Source organism: Acomys russatus, chromosome X (assembly GCF_903995435.1).
Source record: "Acomys russatus chromosome X, mAcoRus1.1, whole genome shotgun sequence".
Taxonomy (NCBI): Eukaryota; Metazoa; Chordata; class Mammalia; order Rodentia; family Muridae; genus Acomys; species Acomys russatus.
Genome location: NC_067169.1, coordinates 21,527,101 through 21,553,909, shown reverse-complemented (window position 1 = coordinate 21,553,909; position 26,809 = coordinate 21,527,101). Strand labels below are relative to the sequence as shown.

General features: G+C 41.5%; 1 protein-coding gene and 1 pseudogene across 1 annotated transcript; one reads left to right on the top strand and one right to left on the bottom strand.

Moving 5' to 3' along the window:
* Positions 1-1,063: 1,063 nt before the first annotated feature.
* Mageh1 (MAGE family member H1) lies at positions 1,064-2,481 on the bottom strand. The gene has a single exon (XM_051141341.1). The coding sequence runs from the start codon at positions 2,235-2,237 to the stop codon at positions 1,581-1,583; it is 657 nt and encodes a 218-aa protein (XP_050997298.1). The 5' UTR covers positions 2,238-2,481; the 3' UTR covers positions 1,064-1,580.
* Positions 2,482-9,486: 7,005 nt separating this feature from the next.
* On the top strand, positions 9,487-10,296 carry LOC127184777 (glyceraldehyde-3-phosphate dehydrogenase-like; annotated as a pseudogene).
* Positions 10,297-26,809: the final 16,513 nt, after the last annotated feature.

Here is a 26,809-nt window from a genome sequence, read left to right as displayed (position 1 = left end):
ACCACATTACCTCAAGGGGAAACTGAAATGCCAATACTACCTTGCCCCTGAAAACACAGACACACAGAGTGGCAGACACAGCCAGAGAGACACGGAGACAGACAGACAGACAGATGCACGCAAGCGTGCGTGCGCGCATGCACACACACACACACACACACAGAGTTTTGAGCAGTGCAAGAATCTCTCACACCTGAGAAATGTGTTTGCCTCCTTCCTGTGAAGCTCCTCCACGTTGGATCTTCTCTCAGGCCCCTCCACCATCAGAAGTCAGCTGTTTCAGTGCCTTTCTCTGCACTGTCCCAGAGCCACCATGAGCATTGATGATTTTATTATCACTGCCTTATTGTGAAGGGTAACAGCCGTCCTGTGAGGCTGGGGCCTCTCTTTCCCTCCTTCCCTTCTCCTTTCTTGCTCTCTGCTTCCCCCTCCACATACTTGCGTAGTTCACGGAGGACTTTTTTATTTCCCCAATAGCCACATTGCCTTAATTGACTCCAGGTTTAACCTCCCACGCTGACATTAGAGGAGCTTGGGCAGGTTCATGGTGATCATAGTTCCACCCCAATATTAGCTTGAGACCTCAGAATGGCACTGCCTCAAGGATTTTTCTGTCATTTTTTTCCCTTTCTGCCACCCCACAGCAATCCATTTTCCCCCACCACCCTTCTGTCAACATACCTCTATTGTCTTCTATTTCTTTATTACTCTAGAATATTTCCAAGTCTTTACCAATGGCTTTTCTAACAAGGTGTGGTAAGTATTCAATGAAACACTCAGTTCCAAATAATATATGGCAGCCCTGCCTTTTTCCTTCATTCTCCAAGTGTCCCTTTGATTTTAAAGCATCCTATGAAACCCTCTTTTTCCTATTTATCCCCCAGATGATGTCATCAGCTTCATAGTCCATGATCATTCTCTACAGCACTTATTCCATTTCCACCTTTCCCCCTTCCCACACAGTCTAGAAGTTTCATGGAAACTGGGTGCTGTCTGCTAAGGACTGCCCCTTGAATCTAAATTTGGACCGCACTTAACCGGTGGACAATAAATGAACAAAACATACTATTCACTATGCTTTTATTTATGCTATTTGCGCAGTAAGCATATTCACAGATGTCTCTTTACAAGACACCAGACACAAGGGAAAAACAGAACAAATCTATTATCTTCCTCCATTTACCATTGTACTGGTTATTCCAAACTTTCAAAGAACAGCCTCTTTCAGTGGTACACTTTCCGTACATCACACAACACGACAGAAGGCCTTCATTTAATAAGGTTAACACAGCTGTTGTACCAAATGTCAACGACAGTAAAAATAACATAAACACCTTCTCAATTATATATTTAAACATATTGTGATTCTTAATCAACAGTGTTATAAAATGAATACAAGAGTACAATATCTAAAGCAAACACTATTTCGCAGTATAACAATTAGCACTGATCACGAATACCAAATACGGTGCCCTCCCCACCCTCCACATACATCATTTTGTATTGAGGACCCTGCCTATCTACTCGATGGAGTACTTTGGATTCTCCTTTCCATTCCTAAGGGTCTGCCTGGGACCTCTCTATGCAGTGGAATAACCCCTAGCACCTGAATTGAGAATAGCCTCAACCTCTGCATCATCATCTGAATCCCAGTCATAGTTACATGGCCAGTCTTTGGAGCATCGGTTCCGAACTCTTGCCACAAAATGCATGACTTTCAGCTTGCTGGATTCCACGTGTGCTCGAGGGCCCCAGAAGAACTCATACTCCACTGGGCTGCTGCGGGGCACTGGCTTATAAAGCAGATACCCTCTGCGCACAAACTCTTCTGTAACGACCTTCTTAGGATCTCCAAAGATGCTGTGCTGCCTCCCAGGCTGCATCCCTAACTTCCCCAGCACTTTCCACACCAGGGCTTCCTTGGCACTGTTGCCCATGATGAAGATGAGGGCTAATATGGACATTAGGAGACTTTTCTTGGTGCCCTGAAAACTGCTCCGTGTAATAGGCTTTTTCACTAGGGCAGTGCTCGATGCTTCCTCAGGAGTAGTGGAGGCCTTCTCTGGAGTGCTTGTGTCTTCCTCTGGGCCGCTCAGGTATTCTTCCGGTGTGCTGGAGACCACAGAAGCCGCCATCGGGGTCTCAGAGGCCTCTGAGGCCTGGATCTTGCGATTGTTGCGATTCTCTTCTGCTGCCTTTGCGTTCCGGCGGCGCCGACTCTTCCGTCCCCGAGGCATAGCTCCTGGAAAGCGCTGAAAGCCCGCAGCACTTCTGGAGAAGGCTATCTGCAACGCGGGAGTAAAGTGGCTATCTTACGCAGGTTCAGTCGCCCGAACCGCAAATGCCAGCGGAGTCTTTGTAGCAAGTCGCTTTCTGCCACAAAGCCCTGTTTCCCAGGCAAGCTGACTTGCGCAAGCAGTCGCCGCCCGCACCCGCCACAGCGCCAAGCGCGCGAGAAACCGGAGCAGCATTGGCCCCGCCCCTCCTGCCACGCACACGCCGAACACCCAAGAGGAAGTGGGACGCTCCCGCACAGGAACTTCCGCTAGCCAAAAGGAAAAGGAGCGGGCTGCATTTTGGGTCCCACAAGGGTAGTTAGGACAGCTAGGGGGTGCGATGGGGTTTGTCCTGTGGGCAGGATGGAAGAATGTCGGTTTTCTTTAGGCAGGTGCAGACATTCTCCTTTTGGTTCAGGGGTTTTGGCTTAGCAGTAGGCTTTTCCATTCTCTTGTAAGACTGGTTGACGGGTGGGGGAGGGGCGCGGCAGGGCACAGCCTTGCAAAAGGTCTGCTGACCCCAGCCCTCCTTGGCTGCCTTGGCTTACACAGCACATTCATTCTCCCGCCTGGTTTTCAGAAAGCGTTTATGTGTGGCTAATTAATTCGCGGGCCCATCAGGGACCCGAAGAATAGACTTAATGACCAAAGCGGTGGGTGAGGGGAGGAGATGGGCGTGCAAAGCCAGCTAGCAGTGCGCCAGAGGCGCAGAGTCTGGACAGTGCTTGCTAGTAGCTATGCTTTCGCCTGGTCAATTAAGCGGGGCCAGTGAGAAGATCAGACTTAGATTCGCGCAGCCTCACAGAGGGCAGGCTACTTCCTGGCAGGCCACAGAGGAAGCAATTAGAATAAGAAGCAGCTGGATGAAAGTGAGCTTTAAGCCTGTTGCCATGGGGACTGAGAGACAGAAAGGCATTTGAAGGGAGACCACTGGCAGGCTTCAGACAATGGGTGGGAAGGGGGAGCAGATAGATGGTCTGGGGCAGCAGGAGCCCAGGTTTCTAGGCCAGCGAGGCAGCATACCTGCCTTGACTTGTTTCCCTTGGTGCACACTCTGAACTTTGTCCACTCCTCCTTTCTGCTCAGATCCCTCTGCCTGAAATGCCTTGCCGCCATTCTCCACTCTCTAAGTTCCACCTGCTTGCTCCCAGGCATCTTCTTGGCTGAAGTTTATTTTGGCCTGCTCCAAAGAGCAATGAGTCAGCTCATACTCCCCGAAGGAGGCCCCAGAGCTAGGCATGCTGCTTTTCTTGCGCCATTTGAAGTGGGGACTTGCTGAGGTCCTTCACCTCACTGAGCCTGGCTTCCCGCCCCGCTACACCCCCCTTAAAGTGGATGTGACTCCAGTACTGGCTTCAGAGGGTCCTGCGAAGTCAATGAAAAGCCTTCACTGCATAGCAAGCACAGACTTTGCCTCTAAGTGTGTTTTCTCAGGCAGCAGCAGGTGGGAGTGGCAGTTAATGAAAGCGCGATGAAGGAGCATGTGCTGGAAAGATTTTACATGTGCTCTGGCTTAAAAAGGGGAGTGGTGGTGGTGCTGTGTGTGTGTGTGTGTGTGTGTGTGTGTATGTGCGCCACCAGTGCTGTACATGAGGGCCTAGCAGAGGGCGTGGGATCCCCTGGAACTGAGTTACAGGTGGTTTCGGTCTGTCTGATGTGGTTGCTGGCAACGTGACTCGATTTCTCTGCAAGAGCAGCAAGTGCTCTTAACTGCTGAACCATTGCTCCTGCCCCTCAAACTTGCTCTCATTTCCTCAAGGGCACATGAACACTTTGTACTTGTCTGGCTAGACGGGACAAAATGTGTGCCTGGCCGTGTCTCCGTTGATAATCCTACTGGGGAAATGGACCCATGGGGCTCATAGACGTTGACATCTCAAGCTTTTGGTGCAGTTTGTGGAATAGCACATGGCTTTGTCTAGTGGATGAACTCTGGGGGTGGGGGTGGCAATGTGGGTCATTGTGACAGCATTGCCAGCAGCCCTTCACCAAGTGAGGCCCAGACACGTGCGGGTGTGCGTGCGTGCATGCGTGTAGAAAGGAGATGCCCACTGGAGAGGAGCAGTCACTGAATCAGAGTGGGGATCATGAGTTTTGGGCCTGTTTGTATGAGTTTGTATGAGTGTATTGAATAGCCCAGTTCTCTGACTTATTCTATACAGAAAAACATGGTCTCTCTGACATTGTCTGTCCAGCTTGCTGTCAGCCTCTGTGGAAGTTAGAGCTCTTCACTCTATTTTTCAGTTTTTTCTTTCCTTTTATTTTTAATTAATCAATTCACTTTACATCCCAAGCGTAGCCCCTTCCTTCCTTTTACCTGTATTCCTGTCCCCTACCCTGCAGAAAAGGAGAGCCTCCCCCACCTATCCCAACAGGTCAAGTTACATCAGGACTGAGTGCATCTTCCACTGTGGTGGCCTGGTGAGGTAGCCCTGCCAGGAAGAAGTGATCGAAAAGCAGGCAACAGAGTCCATGGCAGAGATGGGCCCGCTCCCCTACTAGGGGACCCATAAGGACAGTGCAGCCCTGGACAGCACCAGAGATAGAGTAGATACACAGTGTACAGCCTAAGACCCCTAACTCCGATTTAGTTTTTCCAAAGAAGTAAGTGGGAACAGCATTTACGCTCTAGGCTATTTCTGCTAAAGTCACAAGAACGGATTCCCATAGTGCTTCCTGGTTAGCTAGGCAGTCATATACACGTTTGAAGGGCATGGGCTCCAAAGGGAGATTTCTAGAGCTCAAAGTTAGACTCTACCATATATGAGATTTTAATCACTGAACCTTTGCTATTTATGGAAATATGGAGTCTGTGCTTGTCAGGCAATTCCCTTTGGAAGGGATTAAATTCACTTCTATAAAGTAGTCTGGAATTAAATATTAGTAACAACAATAACTCTGGGTCAGAAATTTTACTTGTGTAAGAGTCATAGTTAGATAATGTCTATAATGTGTTATGTTTTGATCAAAACTCATTGGAGTTTTGAGAGGGAGTTCACAGTCTGTTAGTGAAAATGGAGTCGTTTAAAAGCTTCGCAATTAAAAAAAAAAAAAGCTTAGTGTAAAAGATGCTGTCTCTGGTTTAGCAGAGCCATGGATGAGGCATCCAGGCACAAAGTCGAGGATATCAGATTAATTTAGTGTAATCAGGAAAGTATATCTGAATAAATAAGTTAACATTGGGCTGAAACCTTAATGGTTGATGGGAGTTATACAATGGAAAGTGGGAAAGGTTATACACAAATAGATGTTTGAGGAGCAGAAAACCAAGATGAACAAATGGTTTCAGTGATTGAAAATTAATCTCTCTACGGGCTACGTTTTAGTTCCCTTATCATTATGACATGAGGCTCTTTAGGCGCAAATGGAGTTTTTAGTTTATAATATTATATGCACTGTATAGCCAAACCATATTTATTACCCTATGACACTACTGGTTAAACTGCTGCTCACTCTGAAGAGAAATATTCCGTATACATTTGTTCACTTATTTACTTATTTTTATTTCTAGTCACAGAATTAGTGCTTTGGATTGTCTTGTGCATGAAATCATGGTGCAAATATCCAGGCTTTAGTCCCATGAGAAGTTGTGTCCCTTCTTACTAAGCATCACCAGCAGTAAGTGGAGTGTATCTTTTCACATCTGTGTCTTCCCTAAGCATTGTTGCGTCTATAATACATTAGCTATCTATCTGATGGGTAAGCTAGCACATCTTATTTTGACTTTCATATGTGATTAACGTAAAGTACACATAATAGAGTTGTACACTTTGACACCTTTTAACATGTGTGTAAGTGTTACTAGACTTAAGAGGATCCTTTTATTCTTTTTAAATATTTTTATTACATTTATAGGGAAGTGCACACATGCCAAAGCATGCTAGTGGAGGCCAAAGAGCAATACATCAGGAGTGCTTTGTTTCCCCCCACTATGTGGGACATGGGGACTGAATTCTGGTTCTCAGGCTTGGAGGCAAGCATCTTCACCCAAGCAGCTGAGCCAGATTCTGCTGGCTGAGATCCGGCCCCATGGCGGTATTATTTATCACCAAACCTTTTCACGGCCCTTTATAATTGTCTCCCTTGTTGCTTTTCCCTACCTTTCCTCCATCCTAGGCACATTTATCAGCTTCCCCTCACAATACATTACATTTCGTTTCCTGCCATTTATGTCAGTAAATTCAAACAGTAAGTGCTTTTCTAGCTTTTAAAGTTTTTTAACTGTCTTGAATGACCATAAAAAGTAATGAGGTTCATACTTTCATTGGCACAGCTTCATAAATATATGCCATTATATTTTTTCTTTTTTATTTTAATCTTTTGGGTTTTTGGTGGGTTTTGTTGTTGTTTTTTTTTTTGTTTGTTTGTTTGTTTGTTTTTAGTTTTTGATATTATAGCATAGTTACAACATTTCTCCCTTCCCTTTCCTCTCTCACATACACCCCTCCCTGCTTTTCTTCAAATTCATGGCCTTTTTTTTTTTTCACTAAAAGGTGCTGCATGCACTCCCCTGCTCTATTACCCACTCCTCTCCTCCCCCTTGCTTCTCTCCTTCCTCCTTCTGAAATCCCTCTTCATCCTTTCATGCCACATATTGTCCTCTTTTGTTTCACAATCATCCCTCCCATTAGACATCTTCCTTCCCATAATCCTTTTTTACTTTCATTTATATATATGTGGACATATATATTTAAATTGAGATTTTGCATATGACAAAACCCAAAAACTGTTATTTATTTTCCTTTGTCTTATTTTGTTTAACCTAATCATCTCCAGTTCCAACCATTTTCTTGAAAATATTATTTCATTTTTTTATAGCTGAGTAAACATCCATTTGTATGCAGTACATTTCCTTTATCTGCTCCTCTCCTGGTACATATCTTGGCTATTGTGAAGAGAGTGGCAATAAACATGGGTATGCAAGCACCTCTGTGTGGGGATGTAGAGTCTTTAATGTCAGTACCCAGGAGTGGTAAAGCTGGGTCATTTATAGTTCTATTTTTAGTTTTGGGTTTTTTGTTTGTTTGTTTGTTTCTGCTTTTTGTTGTTGTTGTTGTTTGGTTTGGCTTGGTTTTGTTTTTGAAGAATCTGTATACTGATTTGAAAAGTATTGATACCACTTTGTACTCCCACCATGGTTCCTTTTTTTTTTTTTTTTTTTTTTCTCTCCCTTATTTCACCATATGTACTTCTTTCTTTGGCCAATAAATAGTGATTTAGCAAAACAAAACAACATATAGTCTTGCTATGTAGTCCTAGCTTTGAAAAGGTAATCTTTCTGTCTCAGCCTCTAAGCTGCTGAGATTAAAGGTATGAATTACGGGGTTGGGGAGATAACTGAGAGATTAAGAGCACTGTCTGTTCTTCCAAAGGTTCTGAGTTCAATTCTCAGCAATCACATGCTGGCTCACAACCATCTGTAATGAGACTGGTACTTTCTTGTGGTGGGCAGGCACACATATAGGCAGAATACTGTGTAAATAATAAATAATTTTAAAAGAAAAAGGTATGAATGAACTACCACACTCAGATTGATAATCAGTCTGTTTTTCCCTTGTTTGAATAATTTCATTCAACTTCATTTTTCTTTTGTTTTTCTGAATGACATAAGTATAAAGATGCAGTATGCTTTGTTTAATTGGTTATCCATAGATTAACATTTTAACCATTTACAGCTTGGCTCTATAATAAAAACCAAATGGACTAATACAGAGAGACTCTGTCTCAAAAAAGCAAAAAACAAAAACAAGAAGAAGAAGAAGAAAAAAAAGAAAGAAAAGGTGGCAAGGACATGCTTTACTTTTAAATAAACAGAATTTTTTCTTTGTAGTTTATTAATTTTTATTAACACATTTTCTTTCTTTTTTATTTTTTTCGAGACAGGGTTTCTCTGTGTAGCCTTGGCCATCCTGGACTCACTTTGTAGACCAGGCTGGCCTCGAACTCACAGCAATCCGCCTGCCTCTGCCTCCCGAGTGCTGGGATTAAAGGCGTGCACCACCACGCCCGGCTATTAACACATTTTCTTTGACAATTACTTATACACTTTATCTGATTTATTTATTTATTGTTACTAGTGTGTGTTGTGTGTATAATTTGTTTAGGCACATTCATACCATGGCGTATATGTGGAGGCCACAGTCGATTTTATGGGGTCAGTTCTCCCATCTTTATGCGGGTTCTAGGAATCCAATGAAGGTTGTCAGACTTTCACAGCAAGTGCTTCTTAGCTACTGAGCCTTCTTGCTGGCCCTTTTAAAATTAAACTAAATGAAAATTTTAAGTTACCATAGAGTATGATAGGTTCATTATGACGTTTTTCACATGTACTTGCTTTTATCCGCGACTTTCTCCCACAGCTTTTCCAGTTCAGCCCCTTCTCTTTGGCTGGTTCCCTTCCTTTCCTCTTAATAGCCCTCCCCACCTCCTGCTTTTAAGCCACATATATTCTATTTACCTTCTCTCTCTCCATCCTTGTCCCTCCCTTGATAGCCTTCGCCAGCCAAATGTGGTACATGTCTGTAATCCCAGTACTTGGGAGAGGAAGGCATGAAGATCACAAGGTTGAGCCAGCCTGTGCGTCATGAGACCCTCACAAACAAAAGAAAGGCTCATGAGATGCCTCAGTATGAAAACAGTCTTACTGGCAAGCCAGACAATCTGGAACTCACATGGTGGAAGGAAGGAACATACTCCTACAAGTTGTCCTCTAATGTCCACATGCATTCACACATGCACCTACATACACACACACACACACACACACACACACACACACACACACACACACCCCACAACATAAATGTAAAAAAATTCAAAACCCAGTAAACAACCTTTTTCTTTCTTATGATCCTTTCTCCTATCCCCTTTACTGCTCCTGCTGATGATCCCTTTTTTCTTCCCAACTAGTCCCCCTCCTACGTACATAGGTGTGTGTGTGTGTGTGTGTGTGTGTGTGTGTGTGTGTGTGTAGCAACAATGAAGAAAAGATTATTAGAGAGGAAGTAAAAAAAAAGAAGGAAAGGTGGGAATATTGTAAATACAGTACTAATGCATGAAACTTTCAAAATTTTTAAATAAAAAATATGTGTTGGAGGCTGGAGAGACGGCTAATACAGAAGTTAAGAGGATTGGCTGCAGTTCTCCGCTCCTCCCTGTTCCAGAGACAGCTACATCTTCTCATGCAGTACCAGCCTTGTCTCTTGACACCATGGTGAATGTCAGAGTAAGCAGATTTGGTTGTGCTGGGCTCCTGGTTACCAGGGCTAGCTTCCTATCTAAAAAAAATATGGAGGGGTGGAGAATTGGCTCAGAGGTTAAGAGCAATGGTTGCTCTTCCAGAGGTCTTGAGTTTAATTCCCAGCAACCACATGGTGGCTCACAACCATCTAGAATGAGATCTGGCACCCTCTTCTGGCCTGCAGGTGTACATTGTATGCGTAATAAATACATCTTTAAAAATGGAAATTGTTGCCATCAATGACCCCTTCATTGATCTCTATTACACGATTTACAAGTTCTAGTATGACTCTGCCCATGGCAAGTTCAATGGCACAGTAAAGGCTGAGAACAGGAAGCTTGTCATCAAAGGGAAGCCTGTTACCGTCTTCCAGGAGCAAGATCCTGCTAACATCAAATAGGATGATGTTGTGAAGTCTCCTGGTGTCTTCACCACCACGGAGAAGGCCAGGACTCACTTGAAATGTGGGGCCAAGAGAGTCATCATCTCTGCCCCTTCTGGCGATGTCCCCATGTTTGTCATGGATGTGAACCACGAGAAGTATGACAACTCACTCAAAATTGTCAACAATGCTTCCTGCACCACCAACTGCTTAGACCCCTGGCCAAGGTTATCCGTGACAACTTTGGCATCATGGAAGGATTCATGACCACAGTCCATGCCATCACCGCTACCCAGAAAACTGTGGATAGACCCTCTAGAAAGCTGTAGTGTGATGGCTGTGAGGCTGCCCAGAACATCATGCCTGCATCCACTGGTGCTGCCAAGGCTGAGGGCTAGGTCATCCCAGACCTGAACAGGAAGCTCACTACCATGGCCTGCCTTCCATGTTTCTACCCCCAGTGTGTCTGTTGTGGAACTGACATGCCGACTGGAGAAACCCGCCAAGTATGATGACATCAAAAAGGTAATAAAGAAGGCATCTGAGGACCCACTAAAGGGCATCCTGGGCTACATTGAGGTCCGGATTGTCTCCTGCGACTTTAACAGCAACTCCCTCTTTTCCACCTTTGATGCTGGGGCTGGCACTGCCCTCAATGACAACTTTGTAAAGCTCATTTCCTGGTATGACAATGAATACAGCTACAGAAAAAGAGTGTGGACCTCACAGCCTACATAGCTTCCAAGGAGTAAGAAGGCCTGGACCACCCACCCCAGGAAGGACATGAGAGCAAGAGAGAGGCCCTCGGCTGCTGAGGAGTCCCTGTTCTAACTCAGCCCCTGACACTGAGTATCTCCCCTCACAGTTTCCATCCTAGACCCCAGAAAAATGGGAGGATCCCAGGGAGCCCTACTCTCCTGAATACCTTCAACGAATTTCACTGCACATTTAAAAAGAAAGCATACTGGCTCCTCTTCCAGAGGTCCTGAGTTCAATTCCCAGCAGCTACATGGTGGCTCATAAACATCTATAATGAGATCTGGTGCCCTCTTCTGGCAGGCAGGCATACATGCAGGCAGAACATTGTATATATAATAAATCTTTTAAAAGTATCATGTGTCTATGTGTGTGCATTTGTGTGTATGTGTTCATGTGTGTGAATGTAGGTGTGCATGTGCCATGGCACATTAGTGCACACTAGAAAAAGACAGCCTTATGTATTGGTCCTTACATTCAACCTCGCTTGAGACAATGTCTTATTTGCGTTTGCCACTGTGTGTACCAGGCTAACAGCTCCTGGAACTTCTGGGGAGTCTCCTGTCTTTTGTCTCCCTTCTGGGATTACAGATATAATCTACCACACTTGGATTTACCTGGGTGGATCCTGGGGTTTCAAACTCAGGTCCTCACACTTGCACAGCCAGTACTTTACTAAGGAAGCCATTTCCCCAGCTGTTGGTTTATTATTGCTCAGTGGTAGTCTATTATCTGGCTTTGTGTCTATGGAGCGGGGGATGCTCAATAAAATAGAACCACACAGTGAATTTTTAAAAAGATTTTAATTTTTTATTGTATGTGAGTGCTCTATCTGCATGTACACCTGCAGGCCAGAAGAGGGCACCAGGTCACATTACAGATGGTTGTAAGCCACCATGTTGTTTCCAGGAATTGAACTCATGACCTTTGGAAGAGCATTCAGTGCTCTTAGCCTCTGAACCATCTCTCCATCCCCCCACAGTGAAATTTAACAAAAGTCATACAAAACTTTTCTGAGAACACTCACTTATCTTTACACATGCACACACACACACACACACACACACACACACACACACACACACACACACACAAACACACACAAATGTGCACGCATGGTGGGAGTATAAATGTAAAAACACTACAGTAATGGCCACAATCTAGCGAATGGGAATTTCTGTACAAAGGACATGGATAGAAAAGCAAGTCAGTTTCTATGGAAATACTGAATATGACTGGGACAAGGGACGTCCAAGTCAAATGCTTTCAATTTTCAAATGAAAGAGGCTGAAGCTCGGTTCCAATTTCCTCTACAAGCTTGAATGAACACTAACACTGACCCGTTGCTAGGCATCATGCAGCACTAATGGCCATCATAGGGGAAATGCTCAACAGATTCTTGCTTTTTAGAACTCAATGTGGACACAGGTAAACATCTTGATGATGTTGTCCTTTATTTTTAAATTAATTTTTAATTGGTGATAATTTTATTTTAAATTTATTCTTTTAATTTAGCCTGCAACACAATTTCATTAAGTTTCATTGGGACTTTTTTGTATGTGCATATCATTATACTTTGTTCTTATTGGTCCCTGTCTCCAACTTCCCAATCTATCTCCCTGCATCCACTTCTTTTAAAAAAACATTTTATTAACTCTTGGAGAATTTTGTTCAGTGTATTTTGATCATAGTCCCTCTCCACTCCTCCTCCTAGCTCTTCATAGGTCCAACCTTTATCCTATCTTTTTAAAAATAATAACCCATTTAGTCCAATTTGTGCCTCATGTATACTCATGGGTGCGGACCATCTGCTGATTGTGATTACCTTACATCCTAAAAAAACTGACTCTCCCTTCTCCCTAGAAACCATCAACTGTCACTATCTCTTCAGCTAGGGCTTGGACCTCAGGAGCACACCGTACACCCCCAAGTGCCATCCTGGGATGTTGACTGGCTTGATTTTGTTCAGGTAGTCACAACTACTGTGTCCTTTCATGGTCAGAAAACAGCTTCACTCCAGTCCTCTCTGACCCCTGGATCTTAGTATCTTTCTGTCACTTTCTTTCTCAGCAGTCAGCCCCCAAGCTCTTAGCAAAGTAGCAGTGTAGATGTCTGACATGTGGCTCTGCAGTGCACAGACATTTATTCTCTATACTTTGACCAGCTGGAAACATCTGTGTTAAACACTGTCAACTTCACAAAGAAATGTCTCTGATGAGGTCTGAGAGCTGCACCAACCTATGGGTATAGATAGAGATGTGAATATTGACTGACTCTACTTTTCCTGAACCAATTTCCCTTAAATGCCTCCCTTTGCTTTCTTTACATACATATTTCATTATCCTCTTATCCTCTCCATTTCTCTAGCTCTTCATTTAAGATATTTTCCTCCCACACCACAGTCCCCTTTTTAGTGTACACACACACACACACACACACACACACACACACACACACACAAATCTGAGTTCCACATATGAGAAAAAATGTTCCTTATCGGTAGTCACCTGTGCACCAGACTTTTTGCATCTGTACTTTCCCTAAAATTTTGAAATCTAGCTGTTGAAAGCCCATTCTTTCAGATAAGGAGATAAAGGAATGAATTTGAAAAGCTAACTGGTCATAGGAGTGATGGCTCAGTGGTTAAGAGTACTGGCTGCTCTTCCAAAGGATCTAGGTTCAATTCCCAGCACCTACATGGTGACTCACAACTGTCTGTAACTCAGACCTGACTCTTTCATATAGATGTGCATGCAGTCAAAACACCAATGCACAAGAAATAAAAATAAATAAGTTACTTAAAAAAAAAAAAAAAAAAAAAAAAAAAAAAAAGAACATAAGTAGCAAAGTACTGAGTAGCAAAGCCAGGGTTCCCATCTAGGCTGTGAAAGAAAAGCAGAAATAAACAAAAAAAAATGCTCAGCTCTTTCCAGTGTTTACACTGGTAACATTTCACTTACATGTGCAAAGGTAGGTGTCACGTACCATGGGATAGTTAATAATCTTCCTAACCGTTCAGAGCATCATTAACTATCTCTTCGTTTGGTTTCTGTCCGTGTTCCTGGAGCCTCCTGTCTTTCCGGTCAGCCACAACCATCATCACTTTTTCGTGCAGCTAATGTGTTTGCATGTTTGTACATCTGCTTGACAATAAGATAAGAGCTCATATCCAGCCCGAGAGATTTCAGTGCTATCTATTTACTCAGCAGAACCGCAAATATAGCACTCATTATTCATGATGAAACATGTTCTTTGCTTGAAAAAAAAGTGACCCTTATTTGGTCCTTTAGAATAATATGTAATATATTATTAGAGATAGGCTACCAACAGCACTTCCTAGTCTTGCTTTGACCCTCGAAAGCATGCATTAGTCAGAGTAAATAAGGCTGGATGTAGTGTGCTTTGTCCTAAGGCTGTTCCTTGTCAGGAAGCTTTTCTGAACATCTCTCCTTCAAGCAGAAAACTAAGATCCCTAATGTCCTCACCACCCATGTGACAGCTAATTGACCATACCTGGGAGACAAAGAGAGAAAATAGTCATGATGGGCAGTCTCACCTTGTGCAACAGATAAGGCACATCATTTATGCTCATAGACTTTACTACTTTGTGGGTTCCTTTCTCTCTTTCCCCCTCATTAACCACTTAAAACTAGATGAAGAGAAAAAGGATAGAGGGGGAAAGGGGCCAAGTTATCATTAGACTACTTCTTGCTGATTAGGGGCATCGAGTTCCTTGGAGCAAGTTTGATCTTTGCCATCAGGGTATCTAATTTGTTCTCATTTCTTTGTACACATTTACTTGACAAACAGCAACCAACAGCATCCAACCACCAGCCAGCCCACAACAACCACCCTGCCTCTTGGGAGCCTAGCCTTTATATAGCGTCTGAAAAGTTCCCAGAATTCCAAATGTCATACACTCACAGAAACTATCTGCAGCTGGCAAAACTACAGCCCTGCTAGAGCACACGGCAAATCATAGTTACCTGCTGTGAAGCGGCCTCTTATCCCCACACTTAGGATTATAAACAAAAACATAGTCCCATAACATTTCTGTGTTTTTAAAAGAAACCAAACTTACCAAATTCTCACTACACATATGTTATTGGGCAGAAGATGGCCCCAGCATTTCTCCTAGAAAGGATTTTGGAATGTTGCTTGGCCATGTGACTAGGAAGAACTATCTTGTGTGACCACAATGGAACTAGCTGTCCATGATCCTAACTGCCTATATCTTGTAGAGGTTTTTCTCTTTCATCTATGCCCTTGGATTTGAGCCTTCTGGCCTGAGTCCATGTAAGTCTTCATATCACTCTTGTTCTTCCCAATCAAGAAGGTGGCCTCATAGTTCATTGAGTACAGCACTGATGGTTCTCAGGCAGGCAATGAGTGGTGCTGATATAATCAAGGGCACGCTCTCAATCACCAATGAAATACCACTACAGGTGAGCTCTGTCAATATAAAGAAAGCATGAGTCTCTCTTGGGTTCTTCTTGTTTGAACACTTTTTATATTTGCATTCATATGTCTTCTCTTCAACAGAGTTCCTGTGCACATACAATGATCAGCACTTATAAGCTGAGCGATACATTTTTTCACTTTTTTTCTTTTATTTATTTATTTATTTATAACTTTATTTTATTAATTTTTTCTTGTTACATCTCAATGGTTATCCCATCCCTTGTATCCTCCCATTCCTCCCTCCCTCCCATTTTCCCCTTACTTCCTTCCCCTATGACTGTGACTGAGGGGGACTTCCTCCCCCTGTATATGCTCATAGGGTATCAAGTCTCCTCTTGGTAGCCTGCTATCCTTCTTCTGAGTGCCACAGGGGCTTCCCATCCAGGGGATGTGGTCAAATATGGGGCACCAAAGTTCGTGTGAAAGTCATGCCCCATGGTTCCAGCCAAGGACAGTACAGGCCGTAAACTTCAAACCCCTACCCAGGCCTAGGCAATGGACAGGACATTCTCCACAGTTGAGTGGAGAGTAGGGTATGACTTTCACTTTTTTTTTTTTTAATTAACAAGCAAGAACCATGATTTTATGGCTTTACATAACCAGTTATAGTGTCTGGATATGGCAGGCATTATTAAATATTTCATGATTGTTTGATTTTTATTGTAATGTTGGTAGGAAAATTATTCTATCCCAATTAGAGCTCATATAGGAAGGATCTTAAGAAGTAACTTATGTGTGAGGTGTACATTCCAGTGCTATTCAAACTTTTTTTTTGGTTGTTGTTGTTGGTTTTTTGTTTTTTGTTTTTTTTTGTTTTGTTTTGTTTTGTTTTTTGGGTTCTTTTTGTGTGTGTTTTTGTTTTGTTTTTTGTTTTTTGTTTTTTTTTTTTTTTTGAGACGGGTTTCTCTGTGCAGTCCTGGCTGTCCTGGACTCGCTTTGCAGACCAGGCTGGCCTTGAACTCACAAAGATCTGCCTGCCTCTGCTTCCCCAGTGCTGGGATTAAAGGTGTGTGCCACCACTGTCCAGCCTGCTCTTTACACTTGTATGAGTTTGCTGCTAGGTGGCTATTTAATTGTGATTCATTTCTACTTTAGGTATCCCATTTCTTACTTTTCCTTATTTAAGGAAAAGTTTCCAAAATTCCAGTAATTTTTAAAACCACTATCAAGGTATCTATGATACCTGTTCAGCACCCACACAGTTTTAAATATACTTTTAGTTAAAAATGCTATATAACCCTCCATGTTTTCCAGACTCATTTCAAATTCATAACATCTTTTAATATTATTATGTATTTTAATATTTATTTATTTATTTACAATTATACAGTGCATATATGCCTGCACACCAGAAGAGGGCACTAGACCTCATTATAGGTGGTTGTGAGCCACCATGTAGTTGCTGGGAATTGAACTCAGGACCTTTGGAAAAGCAGCCAATGCTCTTAGCCTCTGAGCCATCTCTCCTGCCCCGTGTATGTGTTAATAAACATAATAATACAATCTGGGGAGGAATGGGAGGATACAAGGGATGGGATAACTATTGAGATGTAATATGAATGAATTAGTAAAAAAAAATAAAAGTTAAAAAAATACAATCTGCTGAGTTCATTTAGTGTTACTTCCTTGTATATGATTTTAGGACTGACCACCTGGTATTGTGTAACCAGCCATTCTGAATTCATATGTAAAACTACCCTGCTGTGTCCACAAAGCACTATTCTCTTGTACTCATCGCCACTTGTGGCTCTTACAACAGAGACCCACAATTGGTCAAGGTGCAGAGAATAAGAGACTGCAGGGTGCTCAGGCCTAAATGAGAAATCTATATTATACTCCTCCTCCCAAAGCTTGGATCATTGTATACGATGGGGTGGAAAGATGGCAGGACCCAGAGAGAGAAAGGTACAAAGGACTGGAAGGAGAGAGGGAGGGGGAAAGGGAAGGCTTTTAAAATTTTTTATTAAAACTTTTACATCCTATTTTAAAAGTTTTACATTAATCCTTTAAATGGTTTTATTTTAATCATCTTCCACAGATATTTAATATACCTTATAGTTAATTATATTTAAAATTTATAAGATAGTCATTTTCAAGGGAAACGCTAGTCCATTGATACTTTGAAACGTCGCATTATCTGGAAGTGCATAACTATCACTCTGTTAGATGTACTTCCATCCATTTCTACTGTTGATTTGCCAGTCACATTAGGGAGGTCACAACAGTAAAAGCTTATTTAACTCTTTGGCCGGAACCATGAATTACAACAGGAAGCATACTTCTGTTTATAATGCCAAGTCATTGTTAAAAATCTTGCTTGATTCCATTTCTTGGTGTGTAAAATTATCACAATGCTAAAGTGATGTTTGCCTGTCACTTTATCTCAGTTGGGGGAGTTACTGGGAGCACCTGCAAATGATAGGAACTATGGTGTAGTATTTTCGTGGTTAGGAATCCAGTCTCAGACTATATCTGAAGATCTGTATTTACGTTGTTATAGGTTCATAAAATATCTTATTATCGATAAATTTTGCACAAATATTTATGATTTTCTACTTATAAGATTTTGTGCTCTGTGAGTATACATAGACTTATATTTTCCTTTCCCATTTGCATCCCATTCGCTATTTTTCTTATGTGATTGATCTACCTAGTACTTCCATTACAATGCTAAACTAACATCATGGTTCTTTGTTGTGGTTGTGGTTGTGGTTGTTCCTAATGTTAAGGTAAATCATTCTAGTTTTCCACTTCTGAGTATGATGCCAGCTGTATTTCTACCAAAAATAGAGCATAAAGACTTTCAGTTCCCTAGATGTTGGATAACATTCAGCCAGGAAATCTAACTGGGAATGGCATGAGCTTTTGAAACCTTGAGGCCTGTACTCCAACAAGGTCACAACGTCTAATCCTTCTCAAAGACTTTCAACAACTGAAGACCAACTAGTAAAATATATGAGCCGATGGGGACATTCTCATTCAAACCAGCACATAAATAATTTTCATTTTTACTGTGATTTCCATTTTTGATCTCTTTACAATTTAAGAGTTTGTTTAAATTCCATGTATTGGCAAATTTTCCAGCTTTCTTCCCATTATGAATATCCACCTCCATCCTACAATACTTAGAAACAACAAACCAGGCGTGGTGGCGCACACCTGTAATCCCAGCACTTGGGAGACAGAGGCAGGTGGATCTCTGTGAGTTCAAGGCCAGCCTAGTCTACAAAGTGAATCCAGGACAGCTAAGGCTACACAGAGAGACCCTCTCTGGAAAAGAAAAGAAATGACACAATGTATAATTCTAATCTTTGTAAACGTACTGAAGCTTATTTAGTGACCTAAAAGTTTATCCCAGAGAATGTTCCACATCTCTGAAATGTAGTTGATTTATAATTTTGTACAAGTCCTCTGTTTATCTACATGTGAAATTTACTATTGATGACAGAGTATTTAAATCCTTAAGAATTTGCTACATTTTTCTCTTGTGTTCTGTCTGTCAGTTACTGCTTAATATTTCAAGACTTTTGTTTGGTGACTATAGGTTTATGGCTGTTATATCTTTTTGATGAATTAATTACTTAATTACTTTATTACATTATGAAATTCTCTTTCCTATAAATTACTTTAGCTTAAATGCTATATTCTCTGATATTAGTATGGTGATCCAACTCTTTTGGGGTATCTTTTTACATTTATTTTTATTTTTTAATCACATGTTTTGGTGTATGTCTGTGTGTATATGTGTGTGTGTGTGTGTGTGTGTGTGTGTGTGTGTGTGTGTGTGTGTATTCAGATGCCCATGGACATCAGTATGCACTATGTGGATGCTGGGAACTGAACTCTAGTCTTCTGAATGAGTACTAAGTGCTTTTAATTGCTTAGCTATCTCTCCTGCCCAACGTGGTTCTTTAATTAAAAAAAAAATATATATATATATATATATATATAAACTTTATATCTACATATACACATTATTCATGATGAAACATGTATGTATGTATGTATGTATGTATGTATGTATGTATATACATATGGCATGTGTGTGGAGTCCAGAGACAATTTTCGTGGTTTGGTTTTTGTCTTCTAAGATGTGGCTTCTGCGTATTAAAATCAGATTGTCAGGCTTGATAGCTGGTGCCTTTGCATGATAAGCCATCTTGCTTGCCCCTGTGTGTCACATACATTTTTAGTCATATTTCCTGTTATAAATGCTTTCTTTACTCATTATACTGTTTATATTTTATCCGTGTGCATCTTGAACTCTTTTTCCTTTGTGTACATTATTCAGTTGCTTTCTTAGTGAATATCATAATGACTCCAACTTTGCTTAAATAACACACAACCCCACCCCTTCCTATATAGTGTTTCTTCATTAACTGTTACACATATGTGTGTGGTTATGTATGATTTGCCTTTCTGTGCATGGTTTATTTGACATAATGTTCTCCAGTTTTATACATGTTCTCACAAATGGTGGAATTCCATTTTTTATGCTGGGATACTATTACATTTCATTATCCATTCATTAATTATTTTGTTTTTCATCACATTTTTTCCTCAGATGATTTTGTACATGAACACAATACATACTGACTGACCACTCTTACTTCCCTCTTCCCTATCATACACATCAACCCCCTCGTCATCCAACAAATCTCTCACACATTCAAGAATATCTGTTTTGTTGTGGGTTTTTTTTTTTTTTGTCCCATTGTGATTAATCAGAGCTGTCTTTGTGACCATGGGTTTGAAGCTGTCCTCTGGAGCCTGATGGACTCAGCAGTGGGTACAATTATCAGTTACTTTTATTTTGATGTGATAAAACACCATGACAAAAAAGTGAGTTATGAGAGAAAGACTTTGGTTTTTGTTTATGGTTCCAGAGGGATAAGAATCTATGAGGGCATTTGACCATGTCCCCTGGAGGGGGAGACCTGGTGGCACTCAGAGGAAGGACAGCAAGTAGCCAAGAAGAGACTTGATACCCTATGAGAATATACAGGGGGACGTAATCCCCCTCAGGAACAGTCATAGGGGAGGGGAATAATGGAAAAATGGGGGTGGGGGGGAGGAATGGGAGGATACAAGGGATGGGATAAACATTGAGATGTAACAAGAATAAATTAATAAAAAAAAAAAAAAAGAATCTATGAGGGCATAGCAGGAGATCACATCTCAGCCAAAAGCATGAAACAGAAATTGTGAACTAGAAGTGGGGCAAGACTTTAAATTCTCAAAGCCCATCCCCAGTGATATACTTCCTCCAGTAACGCCATAGATCCCAAGCCTCTACAAACAGTGTCACCACATGGCACCCAGGGTTCGAGTGTCTGAGCCTCTGGAAGACATTTCTCATCCAAACTATTACAGAACAACAACGACAACAAAACCATCACAAAACACAACTAAAGGCAATGATTTCTCCATCCCAGAAACTATTACTAGCCAATAGTTCAGAGGTAAAGGGGAGGGACCCATGAACACTTCCATCTTATTTGACTGGTTGTTGATAGGGCTTGTCTTGTGTGTGCCCAGTGCAGGGAGCCACAGTTGTTGGGAGTCAGTGACTGAAATAAATCTATAGAAAGGGGTTTTGCAGCCCTTCATCCTATCTTCTGGCTCTTACATATGTCCCAGTGCAATGTTCTTGAGAGTTAGAGAGGGCATATTAATGTCCTCTTTAGGGCTTGGCCCATTACTGTCACTTGGAATTTTCTTAATAAATATCAAAATATTATTTTATGTAGATAAGGAAGGCATATTTTTGTGAAGACCAAGGAAATTCCACATGTGAGTTACATGTAATCTTACAATATCACACATATGACTGAAAGGATGTTCCCGTAACAATACTTGATATGTTCAGGTTTACCATGCAGACAGCGTGCATTGAGAAGAAAGCCCTTACTCCAGCCCCAGTCCATATGAAACCCAATCCATATCAGGCAATAGCATTTTAGTTAAGATATCAACGTGTAAGAAGCTTTATGCCATGTGATGATAATTATTTTAAATAAAAATGTCTGAAACATGGAGGGAAGAATCAATGAATTCTTAAAAATAAAGTTTTGTTAAGAACTTGTAAATAAAAAGCTATGTGCAGTGAGACTCAAAATCTATACATCTCAGTGAAGTTCTGTATGGCTAGAATTGTCGTTCTGATGTTGTGGAGTTTCAGTATCAATTATATTTACACTATTAGTTATATTTTTAGGCACTTAACCACCAACCACAAAAAAATGACAGTTAAAACTGTATATGACAACTTTATATCCTGTTAAACAATTCATTTGTCCTTTTCCTGCATGCTGTCCTTCCTCATTACCTAATATTTATCCTTTCTTGATCTATCTACATACATTTGCACTGCACCCACATATGTATTTGTGTACACACACGCGCACACACACACACACACATGGCTAGGATTCCCATATAAAGAAGAATATGGGGGCTGGAGAGATGGCTCAGAGGTTAAGAGCACTGTCTGCTCTTCCAGAGATCCTGAGTTCAATTCCCAGTAGCCACGTGGTGGCTCACAGCCATCTGTAATGTGATCCGGCGCCCTCTTCTGGCATGCAGGTGTACACGCAAATAGAGCACTCATACATAAAATAAATCTTTAAAAAAAGAAGAATATACAGGTTTTGTCTTTTTGAAATTGTGTGACCTTATGTAACATTATAAATTTAAAGTTCATTCATTCACCTGCAAATTTTATATTTAATTTTTCTTTACAGCTGAGTATTCCATTTTATGGATGAGCCAGATTTTCATTATTTATTCACCTGCTGATGAACAGCTAAGTGGCTTCTACTTCTTTGTTATGGTCAATCAAACAGTAATAAACATGAAGGTGAAAATATCATGCCCAGGAGTGTAACCGCTGGTGATATGATAATTCCACTTTAACTTGAGAGAGGGGAGCCTCCAAACTCATCCCATAGTGGCTTTCTCACCTGGAACTACCAGCAGCAATGAATAATAAGTTTATCCTTCTCTATAGTCTCTCCAACATTTTTGTCTGATTTTTCTTTTAAATTGTCCCCAATCTTATTTAATTTTCATTTCTTCTTTTTCTTTATGATCCTTACATGTATACTTACATACAAACTGCCAATCAACAAATGAGCCAGTGAGTTGAATGCACAGTGTTTCAAAACCCACAAATGGCACCTATTTTGACATTGTCAGTATCCCTAGGCGACATGGAAATGAAAATTAAAACTACGTTCCAACACCACGTTACCCGAGTCAGAATGGCTGTCATCAAGAAAGCTAGTTAAGGTCATTGGTGTGGGGTAAAGAAGGAGGCTTAGAGAGCATTATATAAATACAACCTTGGGATGGAGTGATGGCTAAGCAGGTAAGAAGAGCACTGGCTGCTTTCTCAGAAAACCCAGGTTCAATTCCCAGCACCCACATAGTGGATGACAACTATCTATAACTCCAGTTCCAAGGGATTCAATGTCCTCCTCTGGCCTCTACAGGCACCAGGCATGTATGTACATGGTGCACAGACATACATACAAGCAAAACACCCACAACACATAAAATAAATTAAAACTAAAAATGAAGATTTATTAATATAGCCAGCTCAATCTGGTTAGTGCTGTTTGTGTGTGTGTGTATATATATTTTAGGACTGACCATTTGCTATTGGATAACCAATTAGGGGCTCATTCCTGGGGAAGACTGATTCTTTCTCTCTCAGCAGTCTTTTTTTTTTAAGTTTATTTATTTGTTCACTTTACATCCTGATCAAAGTCCCCTCCTTCCTCTCTTCCAGGCCCCACTCTCCCACCATTTTCTCCCTTTCGCCTTCCCCTTCTCAGAAATGGAAGCCCCTCCCCCTTCCAGCATATCAAGTCTGATCAGGACGAAGCACACCCTGTCCCACTGAGGCAGACAAGGCAGCCCAGCTAGGAGAAAGTGACGCAGAAGCAGGCAACAGAGTCCATGTCAGAGACAGTTCCTGCTCCAATTGCTAAGGGACCCACATGAAGCCCAGTGTCTTAGCAATCTTGTTTGTAGCTTTTCATCTAGGGGTAGGACCTTGTGAGACTCCCCCCATCCGGGCTGGAATGTCAACTGATGTTGTCACTGTCTGGGTGTTATTTCAGCAGACATAAAATAATGGACTCCTTTTTTTTTTTCATACATCCTTAGTATTATTTATCCCCCCTCCCACTCCATCTGTATTGCCCTCTCTTTTCCCATCCCCAGTCCATTTTTCCCATTTCCCTCTTTATAGTACCAGTGTCTTCTTAGTCCCCTCTCTACACCCACTTCTTTCCTGACTCCTTGGTCCCTTAACCTTACATGCCAATGGACGAGAACTACAATAAGTCTTGATATCCTAAAGAAGAACTGCAGCGGCTCTTGTGAAGACAAAATGCTGACTCCTTGCTTCTGCTTCCTGTGCTGACATGGGCATTTCTAGAGATTATGGATTGGAGTGAGCCAGGAAGTTGGGAGGGCTGAGGGAGGGCTTTGCATCACCCCCACCTCTCCCTACCTCAAGAGATGGCAATTTCCACGCAGCCCCCATCTAATCAGGCCTCCATCTGCCAAGTGCAAGCTCTTATCAATGCTTATAGCAAAGAGGGCATGAGCAGCTGGTGTCTCTCAGGGAGAGCACTAGCCCTACCTTTTAGTTGCCAGGGAGAGAGAGAGAGAGATAGCAATAAGCAGTCAGTGAACAGTTGAAAGGACTATTTGCTCTAGGGCCTTCATTCCACTCCTGTGGCTTCCCAAGTTCCTGATGAGGCGACAAAAGTCCCATCCATAGGGGAAAAAGCAAATAATATAAATAAATGAAAAGTTAAACTTCCAAACACGGTTTGCTGAGGCGGGTGATGAACACGAAGGCACAGGACGCATTCGAGTCTCCTTCTCGCATGCCTTGTCATTTGATTCAGTTAGGAACCTAACTCTGTGCAAAGCTTAGTAGATGAACTGTACATGTAAGTCCAAGCTGTTAAATATGTACTTAGTTTGTTCTGCTCAAATTAGTTAATAAAGAGGAGAAAAATAAATGTGGAGACTCAAAGTCACACACTCTGATAGGGCTATCTGCTCCCTGGGGGTTCAGCTCTCTCAGACTCTCACTTCCCCTACACCCACAAAATTATCTCATGTTTATCCTTATCAATTTAATTCTGATTTTCATTGAGTGATCTTGGATGTAGCTGTTCATATAATAGTTTTAGTGACATTACATTGTATTATATACCCAGAGCATAGCCTATCATAAGATTCTGGTGCCATTCTATCAATGGAAGGCAGTTGTTAATATCTTCCTGTCCTTTGCATTACTGTGTTCTTGATTTTAAAGTCATCGTCTCAATATTTCCCCTAAAGACAGTTATAAAAACATCAGCTAGCATTGCAATTTTTGGTTCAGCCATTAAACATAATAAAAATGATTAGAAAAGGAGTCTGTGGGGTTTAATTATATTTCTGTTTGTTCTACTCATAGGTTCCGTCCTTTTTAAAAAATGTGTTCTTTTTTTTTTTTTTTAATTTATTCTTGTTACATCTCAATGTTTATCCCATCCCTTGTATCCTCCCATTCCTCCCCCCCCCCATTCTCCCATTATTCCCCTCCCCTATGACTGTTCCTGAGGGGGATTACCTCCCCCTATATATTCTCATAGGGTATCAAGTCTCTTCTTGGCTACTTGCTGTCCATCCTCTGAGTGCCACCAGGTCTCCCCCTCCAGGGGGCATGGTCAAATGTGAGGCACCAGAGCCTTCACTTACCAGGAAACTGGGACAGAGGGGAAGGCATCCTATTGGGACTCTAAATGAGAGACGCATGGGAGAACAGCAAAATAAAAGGATCCAGAGGGTCCTAGAAATCTACAAGTAGAACAATATGATAGGCAGATTTGGGCCCAGGGGTCCCGCTCAAACTAAGGCTCCAGCCAAGGACAATACAGGAGGTAAACTTTAAAACCCCTTCCCAGATCTAGCCAATGGTCAGAATATTCTCCACAGTTGAGTGGAGAGTGTGACACGACTTTCTCACGTACTCTGGTGCCTCAAAAAATGTGTTCTTTTGTTCCTTCTTTTAACAGTTTATTTGTATGTGTGAAACTTCTTTCTACCCTCACTCGCTCCCATCCCCCTCCCTTTTCCTCCCCCTCTCTGTGAGGTCAGAGAACAATTTTCAGGAGTCAATTTTTTCCTTCCAATATGTGGTTACTGAGGATTGAACTTGGGTCTTCAGGCTTGGTGGCAAATACCTCTACTCACTGAGCCATGTTGCAGGCCTTGACCTTTCTTTTAGGGTAGAGGTGTTAGTGAATACTTTTCATAGTTTTCATTCATCTAATGTTTCCCGTATATATGAAAAATACTTGTGTAAGATATGGGTTTCTGAATTTGCAATGTTCTCTCTTGGCCTTTGTAAATGTTGCAGCATTCCTTTCTGACCTCTGTGTGTTTGGTTGAGATAGCTACTGTCACTGAATCAGCTTCTCCATACAGAAAACTCTTTGTTTTGTTTTGGTTTTGTTTTGTTTTGTTTTTCTAGACAGGGTTTCTCTGTGTAGTCTTGGCTGTCCTGGATTCTCTTTGTAGACCAGGCTGGCCTCGAACACACAGGGATCCACCTGCCTCTGCCTCCCAAACACTGGGACGAAAGGTGTGTGCCACCACACCCAGCTGCACAGGGAACTTTATTTGTTTGGGTTTTTTTTCTTTGAGCTCAAGAGATTTTTGTCCAGTGTTCAGATATTTGACTATGGTATGTCTTTGTTTTTAAAGATTTTTTTTTTTTGCAAAGTGGCAGTGGTGCACATGTTTAATCCCAAGCACTTGGGAGGAAGAAGCAAGTGGATCTCTGTGAGTTTGAGGCCAGCCTAGTCTACAAAGTGAATCTAAGACAGCCAGGACTACAAGAGAAACCCTGTCTTGGAAAAAAAAGAGATTTATTTATTTTTATGCACATTGGTGTTTTGTCTGCATGTATGTCTCTGTGAAGGTGCCAGATCCCTTGGAACTTAAGTTACAGACAGTTGTGAGCTGCCATGTGGGTGCTGGGGATTAAACCTAGGTCCTCTGGAAGAACAGCCAGGGCTCTCAACCACTGAGCTATCTCTCCAGCCCAACTATGATATGTCTTGACTATACTTAATTCTCTGGGTTTATTTTTATATGGGATTGTAAATGAGTACAGGGGCTTATGACCTCTCTCAAATTTGAGGAATTGTCAGGCATTGCTTTTTCAAATACATTCAGGCCCCATTCTTTCTCTATTTTATGGTCCTATAGTTTCTGAAGATTCTTTTTCAGTTATTTTACCTCTGTTGTTCAGTCTAATTTCTATTCATTTGTCTCCAATGTCAAGGAGTCTTTCTCTGCTAACATTCTGCTCTTATAATGCTTTATTCTACTTCTAATTTCAGTTTCTATTTTGTAACTTGCCTTTGCTGGAGAGAATGGAGCCATTGTTTTTCAGTGATGTTTGTCTTAAGAAAAGCAATTACTACCTAAAAGAATTATATTACCCTTTCCTTTTTCCAGGTTCCTTGGCTAGAATAAGCAAGGGTTTAGATGACTCTATTGTCTGCATAAGTTGGCTTTTATTGATTGTCACTTGTTTAGTACCCAGACTGGGATATATTACACAAAAAAGAAATCTATTGTATTCATGACTATGTTATTCCCTATGACTTAAGACCA